Here is a 21,915-nt window from a genome sequence, read left to right on the forward strand (position 1 = left end):
AATACCCAGTGAAGGGGGGATGGGCAATTAAGTCTTTGTTGACATGAATGGACATAACTCGTCCAATGTCACAAAGGTAAGAAGTGGAGGACTCGAACCAGGTCTCTCTGACTCCCAGACCCCTGCTCTTAAACACAACTACACCGAGCTTCTAGGCTGGAGGGGCTGGCCCCAAGCTGTGGGAGCAGCATCGCTGGAGGTGCCACAGAGCAGGAGCAGACGGGCAGAAGGCCTGGTCTTGGGAGCTGGTGCCATTAAGTCTTACAGGGAGCGCCAGAGGCTGCCAGCCCTTCAGAAAAGCCTCCAGGACATGTGCAAGGATATGCACATAGTTCATATGCACCATTTAGTGAATAATTGCCCGGCAGGCATGCAGAGTTGATTTTGCACCTCTTATTTCCTGCCCTCCAGGCAGAAGAAGGCAATGGAAGGAGTCCCAGAAGCACCTGCCTTGGGTCCCAACTAGCTCCGAGGCCTTGGACAGGTCACTTCACCATTGAGGCTTGGTCTCATCTGTAGACTGAGGAGGTCGGGTTCCCACAACTCTGACATGGTTTCCATTTTCTAAATAGTCTCCTCCAGTGCTTGTCCATGAAGAAAAGACCATGTCTTCTATATTCTATTATTTGGTACAGCTCTCTGCCAGGCTCAGGTGAGGCTCTGTGAATAATTGACAAATGAAGAATGCGTGCGTGCATGCATGAGAAGAGGAGAGCATACTTTCCATCCATGAGGGCTGCCCCTCCAGGTGAAAGAGAAGATGTATCCCACACACAGCTGTTGAGTAGTAGCTGGTTATTCTGACCAGAAGGAGGCTGTAATAGTGCACAGCAGGTAACACTCCCAGAAGAGAAAGCTCAATTTCCCTGTGCGCATAATGGACAAATAGGACCCTGTGTAGAAGACAGGTTGTATAGTAGGGCTAAGTGTAAGGGGAGAGAGAGAAGTGTGATCAACATCTTAGAAATAACTAGTGGGGAGCTGTGGAAGGTTTGGCAGGGGCAGGAGAAGAAGGCCTGGCCTGGGGAGACTGTTAGTGACACTGCCCGGGACGCTAGAAGAGACCCAGGCTAGCCAGATGCCTGTCTGTGGGAGGTGGCAGGAAGCCACTGTGGGCTCTTGAGGAGATGAAGAACGAGCAGAAACCAGAGTATAGAGCTCTAGCCTAGCCACTGTGTTTGGGAAATTGAAGTGTTGGAGATAACCTTCACTTTCTGATCCGGCAATGCCAAGAACAACAGTGGAATAGCCTGGAGCCAGAGCCTGAGGGCATGGTTTGGGCCCTGGCTCTTCCACTTATTTCCTCTGTGCCCTTGGGCAAGCTACTTAATCACTCTGTGCCAGCTGCCGCATCTGTAAAATAGGAACAATGGTAATATCCACCTCATAATGCCATTTAGAAGATTACATGAGAAATATATATAGGGCTGAGAATAGGACCTGACACATAGTAAGTGCCATATTCATGTTAGCTATTGTTTCCAAAAACTTGGTTTCAACCCAGAAGGGAATCTTAGTTGAAATGCCTGTATTCATTTGAAAACCCCAACTTAGACTTGGAGAGAAGAACTAAAGAGACGTAAATGTTGTCCATCTTGCATCTTCTGTGTAGTTTGGCATTCCCTTGCTTCAAAACCAAGCATTTGCTTTTTTTTTTTTTTTTTCCCATCTGTCTCTCACTTTCCCACTAAGGGTTAATTCTGCATCGTCTTCTCTAAAAATCCTCGGGAAACAGAGGAATGCCCTCCTTTTTATTCACTCCGATCTCAGGACTGGGTTTCGGGCGACCCCCTCTGGCCCCCTCTGGCCGCCCTGCCTCAGTCAGTGACAGCCGGTCCTGCCAAAAATAAGCCGCCCTCCCTCACCCCCTGCTGGGAAGATGCTGGCGTTGGAGTTGACCCCCGACAACAGCGTGCAACCCCCAACTCTAAAGCTGGTGAGACAGTTCGCGTTGAGTGGGCGCCACCGGGACGGAAAACACGGGGATGGGCTTCCAGCCCCCGCGGCGGCCGAGCCGACTCTGGCCCTTCTGGTCCACAGAATGTGCTGAGCCCAAGCCCCCGGGGTGCCCCCCAGGGGTCAGTGGTGCCAGGGCCTCCGAGGGGCCAGGCCCAGGGCCAGGGCACGGCCAAGGGGGCCCAGAGGAAACTTGGTGGGAGGCACTGGTCTAAGAGAAAGACAGACCCTATGGAGACAGAAGGGCCCCCGCCCGTTCTTCCCGAAAGCTGCAAAACGATCGCGCGCACCCAGCTCCGCCGCAATATATTCTGAAGCAAAGGTCTTTAATATCTTGAGCTTTAGAGACTCACCCTGGGCGGGGTGGGGAGGGGGGCGGCTTTATAACAGCTGCGCTCTGGTATGAAGCTGTTCCTGTCTCACACATCGTCGGCCTCTTTGAGAAAGAAAAGGCACAAGAGGGAGGAATAAAGGGGAAATCGGATGCTGATGCAGAGAGGCTCTTTGTGACTAGAATAAATGCCCGGAAAAGAGAAGCCTGAAGTAACCAGAAGACACCATTTCCCAGAGCACTGCCCAATCTGGGTCATGTGAAACCTTTAGAAGGTATCAGTTATACTGGGTGCATTGTGCTGGCTGGACTCTATGGCAACGTTCTAGTCTTTTGTGTCCTTCAGATAATGTGCCAAATTGCCTATTTAAAATCCCAACAAAAGGACGTGTCTTCCTATGCAGAGGCCCCTGATTAAGGACTCTTCTTAAGTGAGTGAACCACTTTGCAGCAAGCTGCCATCCTAATGACTATGGGCAGGGGTGGGGGGACCCGGGGCCACGGGTCTTCAGTGTTGCTGTGAGAGACGCATTAGCAGCCCTGCCCCTCCCAACAGGCCTGGTTTGCCATCTATGGGACTGAATCCATGCTGGGCAAGTGCCATCACAGGGGGGCTGCCCCAGCTCCTCCTCACATCCTCTCCCACTGTGTCCCGACACCTCCACCAGTGTACGATGCCCCAGCATCACCACCAGCAGAGGGAGGAAACTCGGGCCTCCAAGCCCATGCAACAGCTGAATTTCATAGTTTTTCTGAAGATGTGGTTTTTATGGTTGGCTGAAATCTAGCACACACTTCTTTGTTCACTGCATTGTCTAACAGTGATCAATACTTGAAGGTTCTTGAGTACACTGCTGTCTTCCTTGGGATGGTCCATGTAGGGTCCCTTGGATTTGGAAGAGAAAAGACCACGTTGAATATTTATCACACCCAACATAAAGGAAAGGGTGATAAGAGCTCCAGATGTAGGTTTTAGGGAATATTGCCCCTGATGGCAGTGCAGAATATTCCAGTACATGCTGTGATATGATGTGACATAATAACCTTCTGACTGATGACAAGGACTCGAGAAGAACCAATCAGGTAGCATAGAGGGGCTTTTAGGGTGGAACTCGAGGTTAATCTGCATGATCTCCAAGGTGCCTTCCAATCCTGAATTCTCTGATTCTCTAGGCACAGTGGGGATGGTAGGAAGTGGGGATGGAGTGGGTCCAGATTTTAAAACCTGGAGTGTTAATCTGGAGGGAGGACAATTGCAATGCCAAAAGGATGACAGCTGGGAAGTGGAGACTGGGTAAGTTGATGAGCATAAGAGAGGGGTGGTGAATGGGCAGTCACTTAGCCAGAGCCTATAAGAAGAAGCATGGTGGGGGAGAACTTGGGTGGCTCAGTCAGTTAAGCACCTAGCTCTTGGTTTCAGCTCAGGTCATGACTCAGGGTCATGAGATGGAACCCCACATTGGGCTCCATGCTCAGCCCAGAGTCTGCTTGAGATTCTTTTCCTCTCCCTCTGTCCCCCCTGTCCCTTCTCTCTCTCTCTCTCTCTCATTCTCCAATAAATAAAAGCCTTCAAAAAAGGGGGGCTTGGACACTAGCAGAGTAATTATAAAATAAAATTAATGGATCCTAAGCCCTCTTGGTTATAGAGGTTGAGTGGAACTAAAGATCTGTTTGCACTAAAACATGCTCTGGCTCTTCCTTGTGGCCTGAGATCTCTGCCACTTTGAGCAATATCTCCAGGAAGCCGTTGTGAAAATGAGCATGTGGGTCCTGCGTCTAGAGACTGTGTTAATAGAGTCCTGTGTGGCAGGACTTCAGCACAGTGTTAGGCAATCCCTTTCCTTCTCAGGCCTCCAGTGTCCCCATGCTCAGGAGTTCTAGTAGCTTTTTTAGAGGTTCCATGAGATTTTCTACAAAAACAATCAGCTACCTGCAAATAAAGGCAATTCGAATGCATCCTTTCTGATCTTTTTGCCTTTTCTTTCTTTTTCCTTGCTTTATTGCACTAGCTGGGACTTCTGGTGTTGTGTGAAATAAAAGCGATGAGTGTTGATGCCCTTGTTCCATTCCTGACCTTAGGGAGAAAACATTTAGTGTTTCATCACTAAGAATGAGGTTTGCTATAGGTATTTCATAGGTATTATCTTGTTTGATAAGAATTTTTTTAAGAATGGGTGTTAAATTTTACCAAATGCCTTTTCTGCATCCACTGAGATGATCCTTTTCTTGCTTAAATTGTTAATGTGCTGCATTACATTCACTAAATGATTCAAATCATGGACTCTATGTTGGCAGTGAAACTGCTTTCACCTCTCATTAACATTTCTGAAGCTGGTTTTTAAGCTTAGTTATGATGGATCCACAGCAGCCTGACTCTTGGGCTAATTTAAGCTCACAGCTGAGACAAGGACTTTTCCAAGGACTTTACCTGATATCACATCTTTTTCTGAAATCTCTCTGCTTTGACTGGTAGGAATGGAGCCCTTCCCCTGTGCAAGCACTGAGAGTTGTATAGCAAACTTCCTGTTTGTTTTTTCCCTGCCTTGTAGAATTTCACCCTGCCGATCATTCATTACTCAGCCAAAGACTCAAGGAGACCCCTCTGAAGTTCTCCAGAGCTCCATCTACACAAATACCTCCTTCTGTCTCCTGGATCCCAGCCACCTCTATCTCCCCAGGCTCTGGCTTTTGTCTCCTCACCTCAGTGAAATTGCTAGGCTCTCTTTGGGTACCACTCCCTGTGTTCTGGAAACTACTTGCCAGCAGTGACCAGGGCAATCATATCATGCAACTAGTTTGCTTCCTTTCTCCTAGGGATCAGAATGCTGTGCTGTCCATAATCCATGCTGAGATGGGCCATTGCATAGACTTTTACCCATTTCTAACCATGAGGGGCAGGTCCGCAATTCCTGAAGTTATGGCTCCCCATGAACAGAGGCAGACAGTCCACCCACTGCATTTTGTTCACACTACCACCATCCCTCTTAACGCTTGTGCTAGAGCAACTTTACCTGTTTTGCACTTTTGAGTAAAAGCATTTTGCACTGGAATGTTACAGAAGAGGGCACCCGTGGTGGAATTGGAAGATCTCTGCTGCTCACATAGTGGCATCAGTTATGACCACTGTAAGCCTGAGTCCCAGCTTCTCAAAAATGAGAGTAAGGATGATTTACCCACCTGCCACTCCAACATGTTGTGAGGGATAAACCAATAACGTGGGAAATAACACTCACCCTTCTAGGGCACCAAATGTAGTCATCTGAGCGCTCCAACCTTCCTGTGTGGCAAACTTTTGCTCAGGCCTTACCTTCCTTCCACTCTTGCTGGGATTGCCCCCTTTCTGGACCACTCCTCTCTCCAACCTGTTGGCCTAGCCAAAGGTCCCTAAAATATTCAGAAGAGCCACCTGGAAATACAAGTCTTTACTGAGTTGATATCATGCTGCTATCCTAAAATGGTCACAGAGTCTTGGGTATTTGGTTGTTGAAGTTCCTTCACCTTAAAAGTACAATGTGCAATAATAGTACAAAGCTGCACACACCAGAATAACTTGAACTACAGGCTAAAAAATCATTTCTCTCCTTCAGGGCTGCCTGGAGCCACAGGAGCTCCGGGGGAGAAGGGAGACCGTGGTGAGCTGGGCTTGACTGGACATGAGGGCCCAGCAGGGCGAAAAGGAGACAAAGGAGACAAAGGGGACGTGTCCAATGACGTGCTCCTCACAGGTAAGGGGCTGGCACGTGGGCTGTCCCCAGGTGAACGGGCCCAGCGACCAGCCTGGTTTTTAGTACAAAGGCTGCTCCAGTCTTCCTTATCTGCTGTACTGCCCACCTGCTTTGCAGCCTGGTTTGGAGTTCTGTGCCTTCAAAAAGGGGGAAACCATGAATGTTATGCCAACGTTGGCGAGACCAAATCTAAGATCTAAGCATAAGTAGTTTAGATAATTCCAGTCTAAACACCATGATTAGATTGAATTAGGATGGAGGGAGCTTCCTTTATTCCAAATAGCTATTAAGTCTAGCACAATGTAGAACAAGACAAAGAAGCCAGCAATTTAAGATACTTCAGGGGACAACTAACAGAAAGCTCAGGCATTCTCTTCCCAGTCCAGGGAGGGTCATTGAAGACCTTAGGATCTTTGTCCTAAGCCTTTTGGCATACAATTAGAGCAGACATGGTTGCCAATCTCCTTTTTCTGGTTTCCGGCAGACAGTTGGCATCTGGGAGGGTGGCAGGGTTGTAGAGACATAACAAACCACAGAAAGTCACATGGTGGAAAGAGTAGATGACAGCTGATGGTCATGGAGGAGGAAGAGGCCGAAGAGTTTTAAAAGCACAGTACTTCAGAGACCATTTATATCATAAAAACCTAACTATCCTTATGTATTCAATAAATATTTTTGAATGTCAAAGAACACCATTTATGAGTCAGAGACTTTGCTAGTAGCTGGGAATATGAATATGAAAGTGAGCGAGACAGGACATCTGTCCTGAAGAAGCTAGGACACTAGGATGCTAGAAGCTTCTCAGCAGAAGCTTGACCACTAGGTGATGAGCACTAAGGAGGGTTCTTGATGGGATGAGCACTGGGTGTTATACTATGTGTTGGCAAATTGAATTTAAATAAAATATTTTAAAAATAAATTAAAAAAAATAAAAATAAAAATAAAAATAAAATAAAATTTAAAAGGTAGAGCACTCACGCCAGTCACCTATGATTCTCATAGGCAAGACAGAGAGGATGAGATTCAGTCAGAATCATGAGATTCTTCATTTGAAGAAAGAGGCTCAAATGGTTAAGCTGCCTGCCCAAGGTCAAGGGTAGGCAGGCTCCCCTGATTTCTTCTAACACACAGAGCAGTGCTTCACATACCTGGCAGCATATGAGGAGGCTTTAAAAATTATGGATGACCAGTCTCCCCACCATTTTGACCTAACTATTTTGCGTGGGGTCCCAGCATTAGAATTGTATCAGAGCTCCTTAGATGATTCTAATAAGCAGTCAGGGTTGAGATCCTTCAACATGGCCAGTGACATGAGCATGAGCTTTGTCTCGAGACATACCTGAGGTTGAGTTCCAACCCTATTCCCAGTTGTGACCTTGGTCCAAGTACCAAACTTCCCCAAGACTTGGGTCACTGAGGAGCTACTAATACTGTCTCACAGAATGGTTGGGAAGAACGATGAGGAGGAGATTTGTAAAATTCTTCGCACAGTTCCTGGCACATAGTTGGAACTCAACATCCACTATGGGTGCTTCCTCAACTTTGCATGGACAAGTGCTAGGACACAGTTATGTCAGGGAAGGGGGGCTCAGCAATCCTCCCTGGAGCTACCCATTGTCCTTTCCCCTAGGAGCAACCCATCTCTGTTTATGGTGCTTGAATCAATCTCTCTCCCTGCCCCCTTCTTTCTCTGCAGGTGCCAAAGGTGACCAAGGCCCTCCTGGCCTCCCAGGACCCCCAGGCCCTCCAGGTCCCCCAGGACCTCCTGGAAGCAGACGAGCTAAAGGCCCTCGGCAGCCAAACATGTTCAATGGCCAGTGTACAGGTCACCAGCCCCTGCCCCTGCCCCAGGGAGCCCACCTCTTTGGCTAATGATCCCAAACTCTCAGGCTTCACTCAGGCTTTGCAATCAGAATTTTTAAACAGAGGGAGGAGATTTTTGACTGAAGTGAGAGATCCCCCTTGAGACAGGCTGCTTGGGCAGTCTGCCCTGAGGGTGAGAACTTGTAGCAGGTTTAGAATTGGGCCTCCTCACCCTCCCGTCTTTTATCACCAGCCTGTTTCTCTTCCTTGCCAAATCCATCATCCCTTCCCCTGAAACAGTCTCAAAGGCTAAGCCATTCACTCTGGGAGTGTGAAGGGCTTGGCTGATGATGCTGGGGAGATGAGGGGGAGGTTCAGCTTGGTTAACTCCCCACAGTACTACAGTTCAGCCCTCACCACCGCTAAGCTTTTCATGCTAACGACGCGTGGGGCACAGCGCTAAGTGCTTAGTTCATTGGATTCTCACAGCAGTGTCATGACACAGGAATTGGTATTGCCGCCAACATACAGATCCAACACTGAAACCCCAAGGAGCTGTGTAGCTTGCCCAAGGTCACTCCATTAGTAAGTGACGGAGCTGGGATTCACGTCTGCCTGGCTCTGAAGCTCTGCTCTTAGAGAGCTTTCCTTTCAGAGATGGAAATTCTGACTTTGAGATTAAGCCAACCAAAGGCTAGGGACACCTGATCTCTGGAAGGCCAAGGGACTTATTTGTTGGCCAGTCTGTGACAGAGGTGGCCATAGGATTGAAAGCTAATTACGATGAAGGGCCATATGAATGAAAAACACTTCTAATGTGATGCTAGAACTTCTCCCCAGAGTGGTGACCTGGGACCTACTCACCTGCTAAGGCCATGAGAGGGCACAACTTGATGCCATCACTTCAGTGGCAAACAGAGAAAGGAGGATCCTGCCTGGAGTTTCTTGCACACTCATTGTGAATCTCACTGCCACTTCCCTAAGCTGTCTTTAGTTTTGTTTGGTGCCCTATTTTTGCAGGAAGACATTTTGGGCACACATGCTCAGCTGTCAGAGTGGGCGAATCTGTGCTTTCAAAGATGTCACCCCCCTCACCCCCCAGTCAGTGGAAACTGACTATAACTCTGCCCAGCAGTTAGTTCCATGACCCTCTGCCACCCACTCCATTAGCACCAGCTCTTTGTTCAGCTGCCCTCAGAGAATGAGCTGAGCTGCAACCTTCGCCTGGGAGAAGGGGGGAATCTGACCCGGGCCTTTACAGAGTCCTGGTTTGCCATAGGCTGTGGCAGCCAGGACACAGGTGCTTGGAGGAGAAGTACCCGTCCCTGCCTCACCTGCGTAAGAGGCTGGTCAGCAGGGGCTGGGCCTCCGTATTGTGAAAACTGCTTTGAATGAGAGGCTGTAATCTTCTGCTCTGCCTCCTAGAAATAAGTCCTCAGTTGCCACGCATCTTGCACCTGAACTTGCCTTCTCTCCTCCTCCAGTCCCATTTCTTTAGGCCCCTTCCCTCCCCCACAGCTCTAGAAGCAGGTTGGTACAAGATGAATTAATGAGAGCCTTTTCTTCAGACTAAGAATAGGGGAGTCTCTCTGTCCCCTTCCTGTGCAACCACGTTCCTTAACAGAAACTCCAGATGAAACTCAGAGGCAGCAGGATTGCATGTGGGGGAGTCATAACAGAACCCCAAGACTGCCCTCATCAGGGGACAGGAGGACTTGAGGGAGACACAGGCTCATCCCGCTAGAAAGAAGCTTAGAGTACATGGGGTCCTGCCCTTTATTTCACTAGTAAAGAAACCTTTCTAGATTATTCTGAGAGCTTGGGACAACAGAGGTGCCCCTTTCTATCTAGCAACTACAGGTGATTTGAATCTCTCAGAATTGGTCTAGGTGAGTGGGCTGAACTTCTCCAAAAAGCTTGATTTGCGTCTGCTCCCCTGCAGCCCCAGACCAGGTCCTTCTCCCCAGCCAGTCCACTCCCTCTGTCTTCACACTGGCCATGTTCCTCCCTTCTGTCCTGCTTCGGCTAACCTTAGACACCTCTTCACTAAAGGTGTGAATGAAGCACATCTGTTAAAGGGATCAATTATAACCCAGGTAGGATGACTTCTAGCTCGGGTATAGCTTCCAGCCAACTATGAATCAGGTGCCTGTCGAGGACCTCTGTCCCATAGACCTTCAAGCAGACACAGGTGGGAGATGGTGGAGGAGAGCTCCAACATCTCTGGGCTCCTTCTTCCTCTGTGGTTCCTCCCTTTGGCAGTCCAGGAAGACGAGATAAAGGTGACTACCCTATCCAGAGGCCCCATCAGCTTCCCTGAAAGTGAGAATCCTTCCAGGAAAATGGAATCCGTGATGGTGATACCACCTAGCCAGATGGGCCAAGAAAGTGTCAGAAAGGCTCTCCTCTCCCTCCAACCCCAGAATGCTGAGGGCTTGAACAGGCCACTTTTCCCCTTTCATTGACATCCTCTTGGGATTGTATTATCTTAGCAGCTGTGATTATGGAAAGCTTGTGGGGAACTCACCAAGTGGAGGGTGGGGGCCAGGTGGGGGAATTAGAAGTGTATGACTTGTTGCTTAAAAAAGCAAGCCACCAAAGAACTTGGTGGGCCTATTGTAGGGGCTGCTTATAGGACTAGAGTCTGAAATGAAGTGAGGGGAAGCACCAGTTATAACATTACACAAATCTCACTATGCCACTGCACTTGCTCTGATCCTTGTCATCGTTGTTTTAGGTGAGACATGTGTGATACCAAATGATGACACCTTGGTTGGAAAAGCTGATGAGAAAGTCGGGGAACACCATTCTCCACCAGCAGGTTCAGAAGCAAAGCATCTTGTTTTGAAATTCAGATATTGGATGCCTTAAAGTCATAACTGGAGGATGACTAATTTTCCTTTCTCTTCTTTTGGTAGAATCCATGATCGCTTCCATCGGAAGTCCGACACAAGTATTGAAAGTTACAGAGACATTTGGGACTTGGATAAGAGAGTCTGCGAACAACAGTGATGAACGGATCTGGGTGACTGAACACTTCTCAGGTACCTTCACTTGGCAATGACTCGTGTCTGTGTTGTAGTTTGCTCTTCATCTGTTGCCTGCCTTCAGGCTTATTCTATTTCTGTGTGTCTGAAATCCCTACCGACTGGTGTCACAGAACTGCTCGTTATTTTCAAAAGCACAAAGGAAGGAATGGGCAGACCACTTTTCTCAGTTGAGCACACTGATGACAAGCCTCACAGCTCAAATCACCGGGGCATGACCAGGGTGCTCCAGTGTAGCTTATCCAGTTTTAGGCAAAGTATCTAAAAGGGAACAAATAGCATTATGACTACAGCCTTATAAAGCCCAAAACCACAATGTGGAAGAAATGTCAGAAACAAATTCTCGTGCACCGTCCATCTTTCTGTAAGGAGAGTACTTTTGGCCATCTTTCCTAGATGCCTGTTGGACAGAGAGTCCAGGGGACAAGGTGAAGTGCCATCGTGCAGCATGCTGCATCTGAGCATGGCCCTGGTTATGCTATCCTGGAGGCATGGTCAGGGATTGCCAGTGGTGGTAGCAGTAGCCTCGTTCCTAAAGGGGTCTGACTACACTCACTGGGCAGAGCAGTTGCCGAGACACTGCTTCATTTCCTCAGGGCTCAGTGATCAGCTGGTAGTGACTACCCGGATTCCAATGGAGAGGGACTCGGTGGCTCAGAAAGAAAGAGGAACACTGAATTAGCAGTGGCAGGAGAAGGTGGAGGTGACTGCCCAAGTGCCAACTATTTGCTGTTCCCAGTACAGCCTATATCAGTCTGATAGAAGATTTCATAAACAATCTAGAGAGTTCTGGGAAGGAGTGATACAGTTGGCCTGGGAGGAGCAAAGCCAACTCTGTGGCTTCTATCTTTGAAGGACAGTTCAGGAATCCAGAGAAGAGAATTGGACTTTGGGTCTGGGGGTCTGAGACTCCAACCTGGACACGGACCCTTGCAAGACACCTCACTCTTGACTTCCATTCCTGTAACTCCCTCCCCTGACTCACTCCCATGCCTTTCCCTGGCTTTTCCCCTGCAGGCATCAGGGTGAAGGAATTCAAAGACCAACCCTCACTGCTGAATGGCAGTTACACACTCGTGCACCTCCCCTATTACTTCCATGGCTGCGGGCATGCCGTTTACAACAACTCGCTCTACTACCACAAAGGAGGCTCCAACACCATAGTGAGGTGAGTCATCCGGGCCACAGCCGCCCTCCCCACGCATCGCAGACCGCACCTGTGTGGTGCTTTAGTTATCTGAGAGCTACTTAGGGGGTGGGACAGTGGTTCCCTCAACTTTCTGTCCCCAGAACCTGGCACACAGGGTCAGTCAGGGTTTGCTGACTGAGTGAACCACAGGACACAATGAGTGAGCCCCAGGACCCAGCCCTGGCCTGGGGTCTGCCGTATTGCTGGTGGGGATACCAAGAGTGAGGACAGAGCCAGAGAGTAGACCTAGAGAGATCAGGATAAGCCTTCTTATCCTTTGAGAAAAGAGGCAGGAAGAACCGAGGGCTCCCTTGTCAGGAAGGTGTCACACACCGAAGTCAGTTTTATCCTGAAAACCCTTGGGTGTGAAGAATGTCCCATCACGGCTCCAATCATTGAAGACCAAAGACTGAAGACGGTGTGAAGTCAGGGGTCTTTGTGTTCTGACTGACCTGTTGTCCTGACGGGACCCTTACCAGGCTACCTCTCCTCCTCTTTGCTCTCCCAAGGGAGGTGGTCCCCTGAGTAGACCGAGCAGTGTCTTCCTGGCTCCCCAAAAGAAGTGCTAAAATTTTGTCTTTGTGGCTCAAGAGGAAATCAAGCTCTAGGCTTTTGAGGCAGAAGCAGGTCATCTTGGGCAAGTCAAGAAAGCAGGGAACTCAGTCAGGGTCCAGCTTCCCCTACTCACTGTGTGCCTTTGGAGGAGACCCCACCTCCTGCGGGCTGCAGGTCCTTGTCAGACTGAGAGGAGGGCCCAGAGCCTCTGCAGCCTTCCAGCAGTACCCCTATCTGAAATGACGCCAGTGTTATGAAAGCCACAGTCCCAGTCATTCAAAACAAGAGATAAGGACCCAAGGGAAAACTAGGCCTGTCATCTCTCTCCCTCACCACCTTCCTCCCCTGGAAGAGGCCCAGCTGGACTGACTTTGCTGGCGTTAGAGTGTGGGTCAGGCTGGGGACAGGACACACATCAGCTGTGGCTGGAAGCATCCCCGCCTTGGCCTCTCATCCCCTCTACCAGAGCCCCCATCGTTTCAACATCTCCCTGGCTACATCATTTGGATGAGTCTTGTGCTACAGAAAACAGCAACCAGCCCACCTCCTGCTCAGAAGTCAGCACTTCCCGGCATGCTCCTCCCTGTGACTCCTCCTCATTAAATCCTGCAGTTCCCTACTGGCCCTGGGATGGTTTTACGTAGGGATGAGGGCCATAAGGGAGTTCTGGGGTGAATGAGCCCTGGAAAGAGGATTGGCCACTCCAAGAAAAAGTGTCTTTTTTTTTTTTTAAGATTTTATTTATTTATTCATGAGAGACATAGTCTTTTAATGAAGCTTAGCATGTGATGCACTGCTTAGGCCTGTCCTGCAGCCCTGCCTTCTACCAGGCCTCAGGCAGGGGGTCGGGGATGGAGGGTCATGGGGGTGGGGGGCAGGTTGGAATCAGACCCTGTTTCTCCTGCAAGGGATAAGCCCTTTGGAATGCAGCCGCTAGGCACCAGGACCAGAGCAACGGTAGGATGGACCAGATGGCAGTCCTGACGTCAGAGGACGGAGAAGCCTCTGAGCTGAGCTGGGCAGGCAGCGCTTACAAGCCCTCACTTTCTTCTGGCTTCTTTTCGCACTTACTTAATTGGCTTCCAGTTGGTTAGCCACAGTCATGCTTTCCTCGGCTCTTCTGCTGCTCAATGGCTCCCTCTTGTGCCTTTCTTTTATTTTAGCCTGATGTTTCTGAATTTTCATTCCTGGAGCTAGGTAACTTTTGAATCATAATCAACTTTTTGACAGAGTCTGGATTTAGAGTCTGCAAATCAGGCCACCTGCAGGAGCGGAGGGCCATGGGAGTCCACGCTGTAGCTCAATACATCCTGTCACTCTCCTGACAAGAAAGTGGACTTCATGGCCATGACTTTGCCACATCTGTTCTCAGCGGGCACTTTTCTTCTTCATTGAGACTGCTGTGACACTTTTGTCTTAAAAACTCCAGCATGGGGGTATCTGGGAGGCTCAGTGGTTAGGCGTCTGCCTTTGGCTCAGGGTGTGATCCCGGGGTCCTGGGATTGAGTCCCACATCAGGCACCCCACAGGAAGCCTGTTGCTCCCTCTGCCTAGGTCTCTGCCTCTTTCTGTCTCTGCCTCTCATGAATAAATAAATAAAATCTTAAAAAACAAAACAAAACAAAAACCTCCAGCATAGGTTAGAAGGAGAACTCCCAAACTTGCAGTTAGAAAACTTAAATTCAAACTCTGGCTACTCACTTATATTCTCAGGCCAGTCACTTCTCCTTTCTCATTTGTGAAATGAAAAGGCTGGACTAGATCATTTTTAAGGCCCCTTGCAGGTCTAAGAATCTTAGGGCATTTCAGGAGGTTAGCAAACACCTGAAGAGTCATGAGGGTAAGGAATTTTCCTGGGGCTACATGGCTCACAGGTGCACACTGAGATGTAGTCACCATCCTTTACATCCTTTTTTTTTTTTTTTTAAGTTTTTATTTATTTATGATAGTCACACAGAGAGAGAGAGAGAGAGAGGCAGAGACATAGGCAGAGGGAGAAGCAGGCTCCATGCATCAGGAGCCCGACGTGGGATTCGATCCCGGGTCTCCAGGATCGCGCCCTGGGCCAAAGGCAGGCACCAAACCACTGCGCCACCCAGGGATCCCTATCCTTTACATCCTTGATGTACAGAGCATAGGGTAGACCAGTGGAAAGAGCGTGGCCTAGAATGTAGAAATGCAGAGTCCCAGGGTGCTTAGTGGCTCAGTCAGTTAAGCATCTGCCTTTGGCTCAGGTCATGATCCCAGAGTCCTTGGATCGAGCCCCATATTGGGCTCCTGGCAAAGCAGGGAGCTTTTCCTTCTCCCTCTGCCTGCTGCTCCCCCTGCTTATGCTGTCTCTCTGTCAAATAACCTTAAAACAAAAAAAAAAACTGCATAATCCTAGGCCCCACTCAGTTTACTAGATAGCCACAAACAAACCAAACTACCATTGTCCACGAAAATGCTGACTCATATCTACCTTTTTACGCATTTCAGATTTGAATTTGGCAAAGAAACATCCCAAACTCTGAAGCTTGAAAACGCCCTGTATTTTGATCGAAAATACCTCTTTGCCAATTCCAAGACTTACTTCAATTTAGCTGTGGATGAGAAGGGCCTTTGGATTATCTATGCTTCAAGTGTGGATGGCTCGAGCATTCTGGTCGCCCAGCTGGATGAGAGGACATTCTCTGTGATGCAACATATCAATACCACGTACCCCAAAACCAAGGCCGGCAACGCCTTCATTGCCCGAGGGATCCTTTATGTCACAGACACCAAGGATATGAGGATAACATTTGCTTTTGATTTGTTAGGAGGGAAACAGATCAATGCTAACTTTGATTTAAGAACTTCCCAGTCTGTTCTTGCCATGTTATCATACAATATGAGAGACCAGTATTTATATTCGTGGGAAGATGGCCACTTAATGCTTTATCCTGTGCAGTTTTTGTCATCGGCATTAAACCAGTGATAAGATTCATTCTGTTCACCCTCAGTAACTTTCAGATGTTCTCTGGCACCATTTATACCCCAACATAAATCTTGTCTTTAGGGTAACCAGGTATTTAGCTGTCGTAGTCTCAGGAGGTGAGTGTTGATATGGTCAGGGAATCCCCCTGCAGTTCAGATTCCTTAGGGGAACATAGCAAAGACTTGCAGTCAAAATAGCTGAGATTTGGTGATTTCTCCACAGACTGGCTGGGTGAGTTATACCCCTTCCTCTTTAGGGCCTTATTTTTCCTGACTGATAATAGGAAAGGGCTGGTGAGAATGATTAGCAAGATTTCCTCTACCTGTAGGAAACTCTGTTGCTGCTCTCACAACTGTTATATATTTGATTTTGTTTGGGGGTATTTAGCCACATGCTGAGCAAATTTACGTCGGAGCTGATAAGCCCGATTGCTTGAGCGGTGAAAGCCTTAGTACTGACTTGTATTCAGTGTCTTGGGCGGCCGCACGGACCCTTTCAGGCTACGGAGGGACCTTATTACCGTAACTTATTACCTTCCTCTGCCTCTGCACCTGCCACCACAGCACCAGAATGAAAATTACCCTCGGCTCCTGATTGCGGCTCAAGATAAGCAAAAGCCAGACACAGCTACGTGCTCGGGTTTGCTAATGAACCGGGAACAGGCCCTTCAGGCTCCTGTCCATCTCGGGTAGTGCTGGTTTGCAGCTGGGGGTAAACGTTGACTCCTCAGGCCCCCCTAGCTGCTTCTTGCTCTGCTACGCCTCTGCTCTCAGAGCACAGAATATTGTGTAAGGAGCATTCGTCTGGCTAGAACCATGGGAAGCACTTTGTGGTTTTCGGGAGAGGTACCGTATGTGGTTATTATCTAGAACAGGGACGGGCAAACTACGGCCCTTCGGCCAAACTTGCCCACTGCCAGTTTTTGTCAGTTGCGTTAGAATAGTTACAAGCATTTGCTTGCGTAGCCCAGCTTGTAACCGCTTTTGCTCTGCGATGGCAGAACCGAGTCGCTGCAAAGAATCTGAGCAGGGGCCTGCAAAGCCTGAAACGTTCACCCGCTGGCCCTTTACAGCAAACGTTTGCCGACCCCTGGTCTAGGATGTAAAGTGAGCCTGACTGTTGGAAGGGCTTCTTCACCGCGGGCTCTTTGTTATGTTTTGTTTTATTCCACCCTAAGAAGGCATAATTTATATGGTTTGAGTGTTTGGTCGAGGGGAAGGGTGAGAACAGTATAAAATTAAGGGGACCTCCCCGAAAGCAGTTAGTAAACTGCTCTTTCCCTAATAGTCTTTGGATTTTTTTTTTTAGGTTTCATTTATTTATTCATGAGAGACACAGGGAGAGAGAGAGAGACACAGGCAGAGGGAGCAGCAGGCTACATGCAGGGAGCTCGACGTGGGGACTTGATCCCGGGTCTCCAGGATCACGCCCTGGGCCAAAGGCAGGCACTAAACCGCTGAGCCACCCAGGGATCCCACTGATAAAGTTTTAAAGAATATGATCTGGTCTCCTTGGACGCCAGGAGACCAATCCAGCTTAACTTGCACCTGAATACCCTATGTTTCTGCCAAATCAGTTCTTCAAACATTATGCAGCCTGGGGTCCAGGCAGGGCTGCTAAGAAGAGAGAGGAATCTGGAGAGTTACTGGGTCCTACAGCCAGGAAGGGGGCCTAGGGAAAATCTTACGCAAAGATTTTTCATCAATTTGCCTTTATTGAATTCCTGTGTGTGGAGGAGGAGAGCTACATGCTCCAGGTTCCCCCCTCTCCCCCCATAAGTTTCAATTCATACTCAGTCCTGAGTTGGTGGCTTTATACCTTATTAAAAGAAGCATTTTAAAACTTAGAGGCTTTACAGATTTGAATATTTAAATCCTCCTAACTCCTGAAAACACTTAGGCAGCTACTGGGGACTTGTTGTTGTATTCTCAAAATAGCAGATATTTGAAATTTGTTCTCCACTTTATCACATTGGTTGTGTCATGTCAGCATAGCTTCTTAAAAAACTCTTCGAATTCATGTTTTGTAACAAAGTAAAATAGTTTCATGTTTAAGATCAATGCATCTGATGAATACTACTCTTCTTTTAAAGTATTTAAATATATGTGTTGCTGTTTCTGCACACAGGGGACCTGGATATGAATACAGTTTCATAGTAACAGTGGTATTAGTAATAATAGTATACAATACTAATTGTGTATATGGTAGAAACCAAAACAGGTTATTGAATTAGCACATATTCCTTTTAGAAAAAAATTTTTAGAAGCCTCAGTCTTGATATCTGAGCTATCCTGGCTCCTTTGACTGTGGGTATGGAATCCTATACTTCTAGAAAAACTCATACTGGGATTTTTTTTTCCCATGGCAGAGGGACAATGGAGTCTGACCAAGGTATAATGGGTAATGCTATAATATGGTTGAAAGTTTGTCTTTACGTGTACAAAAAATTAAGATTTTACTCATTCTTGCCCGCAAACCCTACTTAAAAAAAAAGTTTGGGCTCACTGCTAAAATAGATCATACAACCTAATGTTTTAAAACCAAGATATCATTTTAGAAGTTTACACTGTCACTTACAATCAAAGTTGCTTTAAAGCACTTTCCAAATATCTGCACTTCTGATGTCAGAATCAAAGCAGATAATACTCTAATGCTTCTTTAATCTAATGTAGATAGCTCTCCTCTGGAAAGTAAATAACACCATCCTCCCAACCTCAAATGTAGGCTGGACCCTGTTTCAAAGCGTTTTCTCTCAAACTGATAATGTGTCCTATTGAAGCCATGCAGGCGGTGATGGGCTCAGCGTATCACTAAGCACAGATGTTATGAGAGAGAAATAGCCCTGGGGTGGAAGTTTTAAAATGAAATGTTCTGGTCTTAGGCCCTTTCACAGTCTAATTACCTTCAAGGTTGCAAAGTGAAGGTTCAAATAAGATATTATGATCCTTGAAGGAGCCACAAGTCCTTCCAAGTTCATTACTACACAGGTGGGCTGTGACTATTTGATGTCAAACCATCTGAAGAAGCGTGTAGATAGGGCTTTTCAGTTTTCACCCCACTGCTGTGACCTAGTATAGCAAGCTATTAAAAGCGATAATTTCCAGTCTGTAACCACAGGTCTGAACCATTCTGAACAATGAATGAATCCTGAGGAATGGCTCTTTTCTGGTTGTCATTACTTCACGTTAGCCAGTACAATAATCACTGCTAAATACAATCACATGTTGAAACAAGTGTATTCTTATTTCTTGTTAATTTACATGTAACATTTAAAAGAAAAAATAACAACCCAAAACAGTACTATGGAAGAATTATATTGGTTGCTCCTCTGTTAAAACTCTTGCAATTTGCTAACTCCGGAAAACTCAAAAGTCATTGATGTGGACTGTGTTCTCTATAGGAAAACATGAAAACTATATAAAGCTAGTAACTAGAACCAGAAGCAGATAAATGCAATGAAGATCTGCTAATTTATTGGCATAGGCAAAGCAACTTGAACATAACATTTTGGCCTAAACATTAAAAAGGACAGGTTTAAAAAGAAAAAACAATAAAACCTGACTTTGTGTGAATTTGGGCAAGTATCTTCATCCCTCAGTGCCTGTTTCATCTGTATAATGTATAATAGTATTCTTACTTCCTCGCATTTTTCTATGAGAAATGAAAAGTGCTATGAAAATTATACAATTCTTGAGAAATTATTGTTACATTTATAGTTCATCCCTAGGGAGAATCAGAGTGATCCCATTGTTCTCACAGCCTGATTCAGGGGCCACAGAAATGGATCAGGGCCACGCCACACGGTTTCTGTCCATTGGCCTGTTCGATTAGGTAGTTAACACTTCATACCAGCATAAGCAAAAAGAGTTCTTAGTTCTACAACAAATTTACAATAAAACTGGGCCAAATAATGAAAAATACTATTTGAGAACCTGTTGCCCTGACCTGCTTCTTTCTAACCTCCTCTAAAGGGTCTGTGCTGTTGGGTAGCCCACGCATGAACTGATGACTTTTGTAAACAAAAAATTACAAAGCAAAAAGAAAAAAAAATCCCATTAAAAAATAGTAGTATCGCTCCTTTATCATTAAGTTAGTTACCATAGAGTGTAGTATTGGTTTCAGGGGTAGAATTTAGTGATTCATCACTTAGATACAATACCTAGTGCTCATTACATCACAAGCCCTCCTTAATGCCATCACCCAGTTACCCCATCTTCCTACCCACCTCCCCTCCAGCAACCCTCAGTTTGTTTCCTAGAGTTAAGAGTCTCTTACAATTTGCCTCCCTCTCTGTTTTTTATCTTGTTTTAATTTTCCTTCCCTTCTCCAATGTTCATCTGTTTTGTTTCTTACATTCCACATATGGGTGAAATTATGTGATATTTGTCTTTCTCTGACTTATTTCACTTAGCATAATAACCTCTAGTTCCATCCACATTGCTACAAATGGCCAGATTTCATTCTATTCGATGGGTGGGATATTTCATTATATGTATATATCACATACATTTTTTAAGATTTTATTTATTTATTTATTCATGAGAGACACACAGCGAGAGGCAGAGACATAGGCAGAGGGAGAAGCAGGCTCCATGCAGGGAGCCCAGTGTGGGACTGATGTGGGACTCAATCCCAGGACCCTGGGATCATGCCCTGAGCCAAAGGCAGACACTCAACCACTAGGCCATCCAGGCATCCCTATATCACATCTTCTTTATCCATTCATCAGTTGATGGACATTTGGGTTTTTTTCATAATTTGGCTATTATTGACAGTGCTGCTATAAATATTGAGGTGCTTGTGTCCCTTCAAGTCAGTGTTTTTGTATCTTTTGGATAAATACCTGGTAATGAAATTGCTGGGTTGTAGGGTAGCTCTATTTTTAACTTTTTTTTTTTTTTTTCAACTTTTTGAGGAACCTCCATCCTGGTTTCCAGAGTGGCTGCATCAGTGTGCATTCCAACCAACAGTGTAAGAGGGTTCTCCTTTACAGTGCCTCACCAACATGTGTTGTTTCCTAAGTTGTCAATTTTAACCATTCTGACCAGTGTGATTATCTCATTGTGGTTTTGGTTTGCATTTCCCTGATGATGGGTGATGTTGAACATTTTTTCATGTCTCTGTTGGCCATGTGTATGTCTTCTTTGGAGAAATGTCTGTTCATATGTTCTACCCATTTCTTAACTGGATTATTGTTGGGCTGTTGATTTTGATGAATTCTTTATAGATTCTGTATACTAGCCCTTTATCCAATATGTCCTTTGCAAATATCTTTTCTCATTCCATAGGTTGCCTTTTCATTTTGTTGATTGTTTCCTTTGCTGTGAAGAAGCTTTTTTTTTTTCTTTTTTTGATCTCAATGAAGTCCCAGTAGTTCATTTTTGCTTTTGTTTCCCTTGCCTTTAAAGAAATATCTAGTAAAAGTTGTTGTGGTTGAGGTCAGAGAGGTTGCTGCCCTGTTCTCCCTTAGGATTTTGATGGATTCCTATGTTACATTTAGGTCTTTCATCCATTTTGAGTTTCATTTTGTGTATTATAAGGAAATGGTCCAGTTTCATTCTTCTGCATGTCCCTGTCCAGTTTTTCCAGCACCATTTGTTGAAGAGACTGTCTCTTTTCCAATGGATATTGTTTCCTGCTTTGTTGAAGATTAATTGACCATATTATTGTGGATTTATTTCTGAGATCCTTATTCTGTTCCTATTCCATCAATCTACCTGTCTTTGTGTCGGTATTACTCTGCCTCAATGATTACAGTTTTGTAATACATCTTGAAGTCTGGGATTGTGATGCCTCCTGTTTTGTTCTTTTTCAAGATTACTTTGGCTATTTGGGGTCTTTTCTGGTTCCATACAAATTTTAGGATTGTTTGTTCTAGTTCTGTGAAAAACGGGGGCATTATTTTAAATGAGATTGCATTGAATGTGTAGATTGCTTTGGGTAGTGTAGACATTTTAATAATACTGTGCTCCCAATCCATGAGCATGGACTAGCTTTCCGTTTGTCTCACCTTCAGTTTCTTTTTTTTTAATAATAAATTTATTTTTTATTGGTGTTCAATTTGCCAACATACAGAATAACACCCAGTGCTCATCACCTTCAGTTTCTTTTATGTTTTTTATTGTGCTAAGAGTACAGGTCTCTAAGCTCCTTGGTTAAGTTTATTCCTAAGGATTCTATTATTATTGATGCAGTTGTAAATGGGATTATTTTCTTGATTTCTCTTTTTGCTACTTCAATATTAGTTATAGGACTGCAACAGATTACTGTATACTGATTTTGTATTCTATGACCTTATTAAATTCATATATCAGTTCTACTGATTTTTTTTTTTGGTAGAGTCTTTAGAGTTC

General features: G+C 46.1%; 1 protein-coding gene across 1 annotated transcript in view; it reads left to right on the top strand.

Moving 5' to 3' along the window:
- GLDN (gliomedin) overlaps positions 1–19,493 on the top strand; it is a 63,456-nt gene extending 43,963 nt beyond the window's left edge. The window contains exons 5-10 of the mRNA XM_072808497.1: positions 5,875–6,012; positions 7,709–7,837; positions 10,553–10,636; positions 10,734–10,859; positions 11,880–12,030; positions 15,085–19,493. Of these exons, the coding sequence (XP_072664598.1) occupies positions 5,875–6,012; positions 7,709–7,837; positions 10,553–10,636; positions 10,734–10,859; positions 11,880–12,030; positions 15,085–15,562 (1,106 nt within the window). The 3' untranslated portion in view covers positions 15,563–19,493. The remainder of the gene's footprint in view (positions 1–5,874; positions 6,013–7,708; positions 7,838–10,552; positions 10,637–10,733; positions 10,860–11,879; positions 12,031–15,084) is intronic.
- The last annotated feature ends 2,422 nt before the right edge of the window (positions 19,494–21,915 follow it).

The sequence above is a fragment of the Canis lupus genome, chromosome 32 (assembly GCF_048164855.1).
Source record: "Canis lupus baileyi chromosome 32, mCanLup2.hap1, whole genome shotgun sequence".
In the NCBI taxonomy this organism is placed as follows: Eukaryota; Metazoa; Chordata; class Mammalia; order Carnivora; family Canidae; genus Canis; species Canis lupus.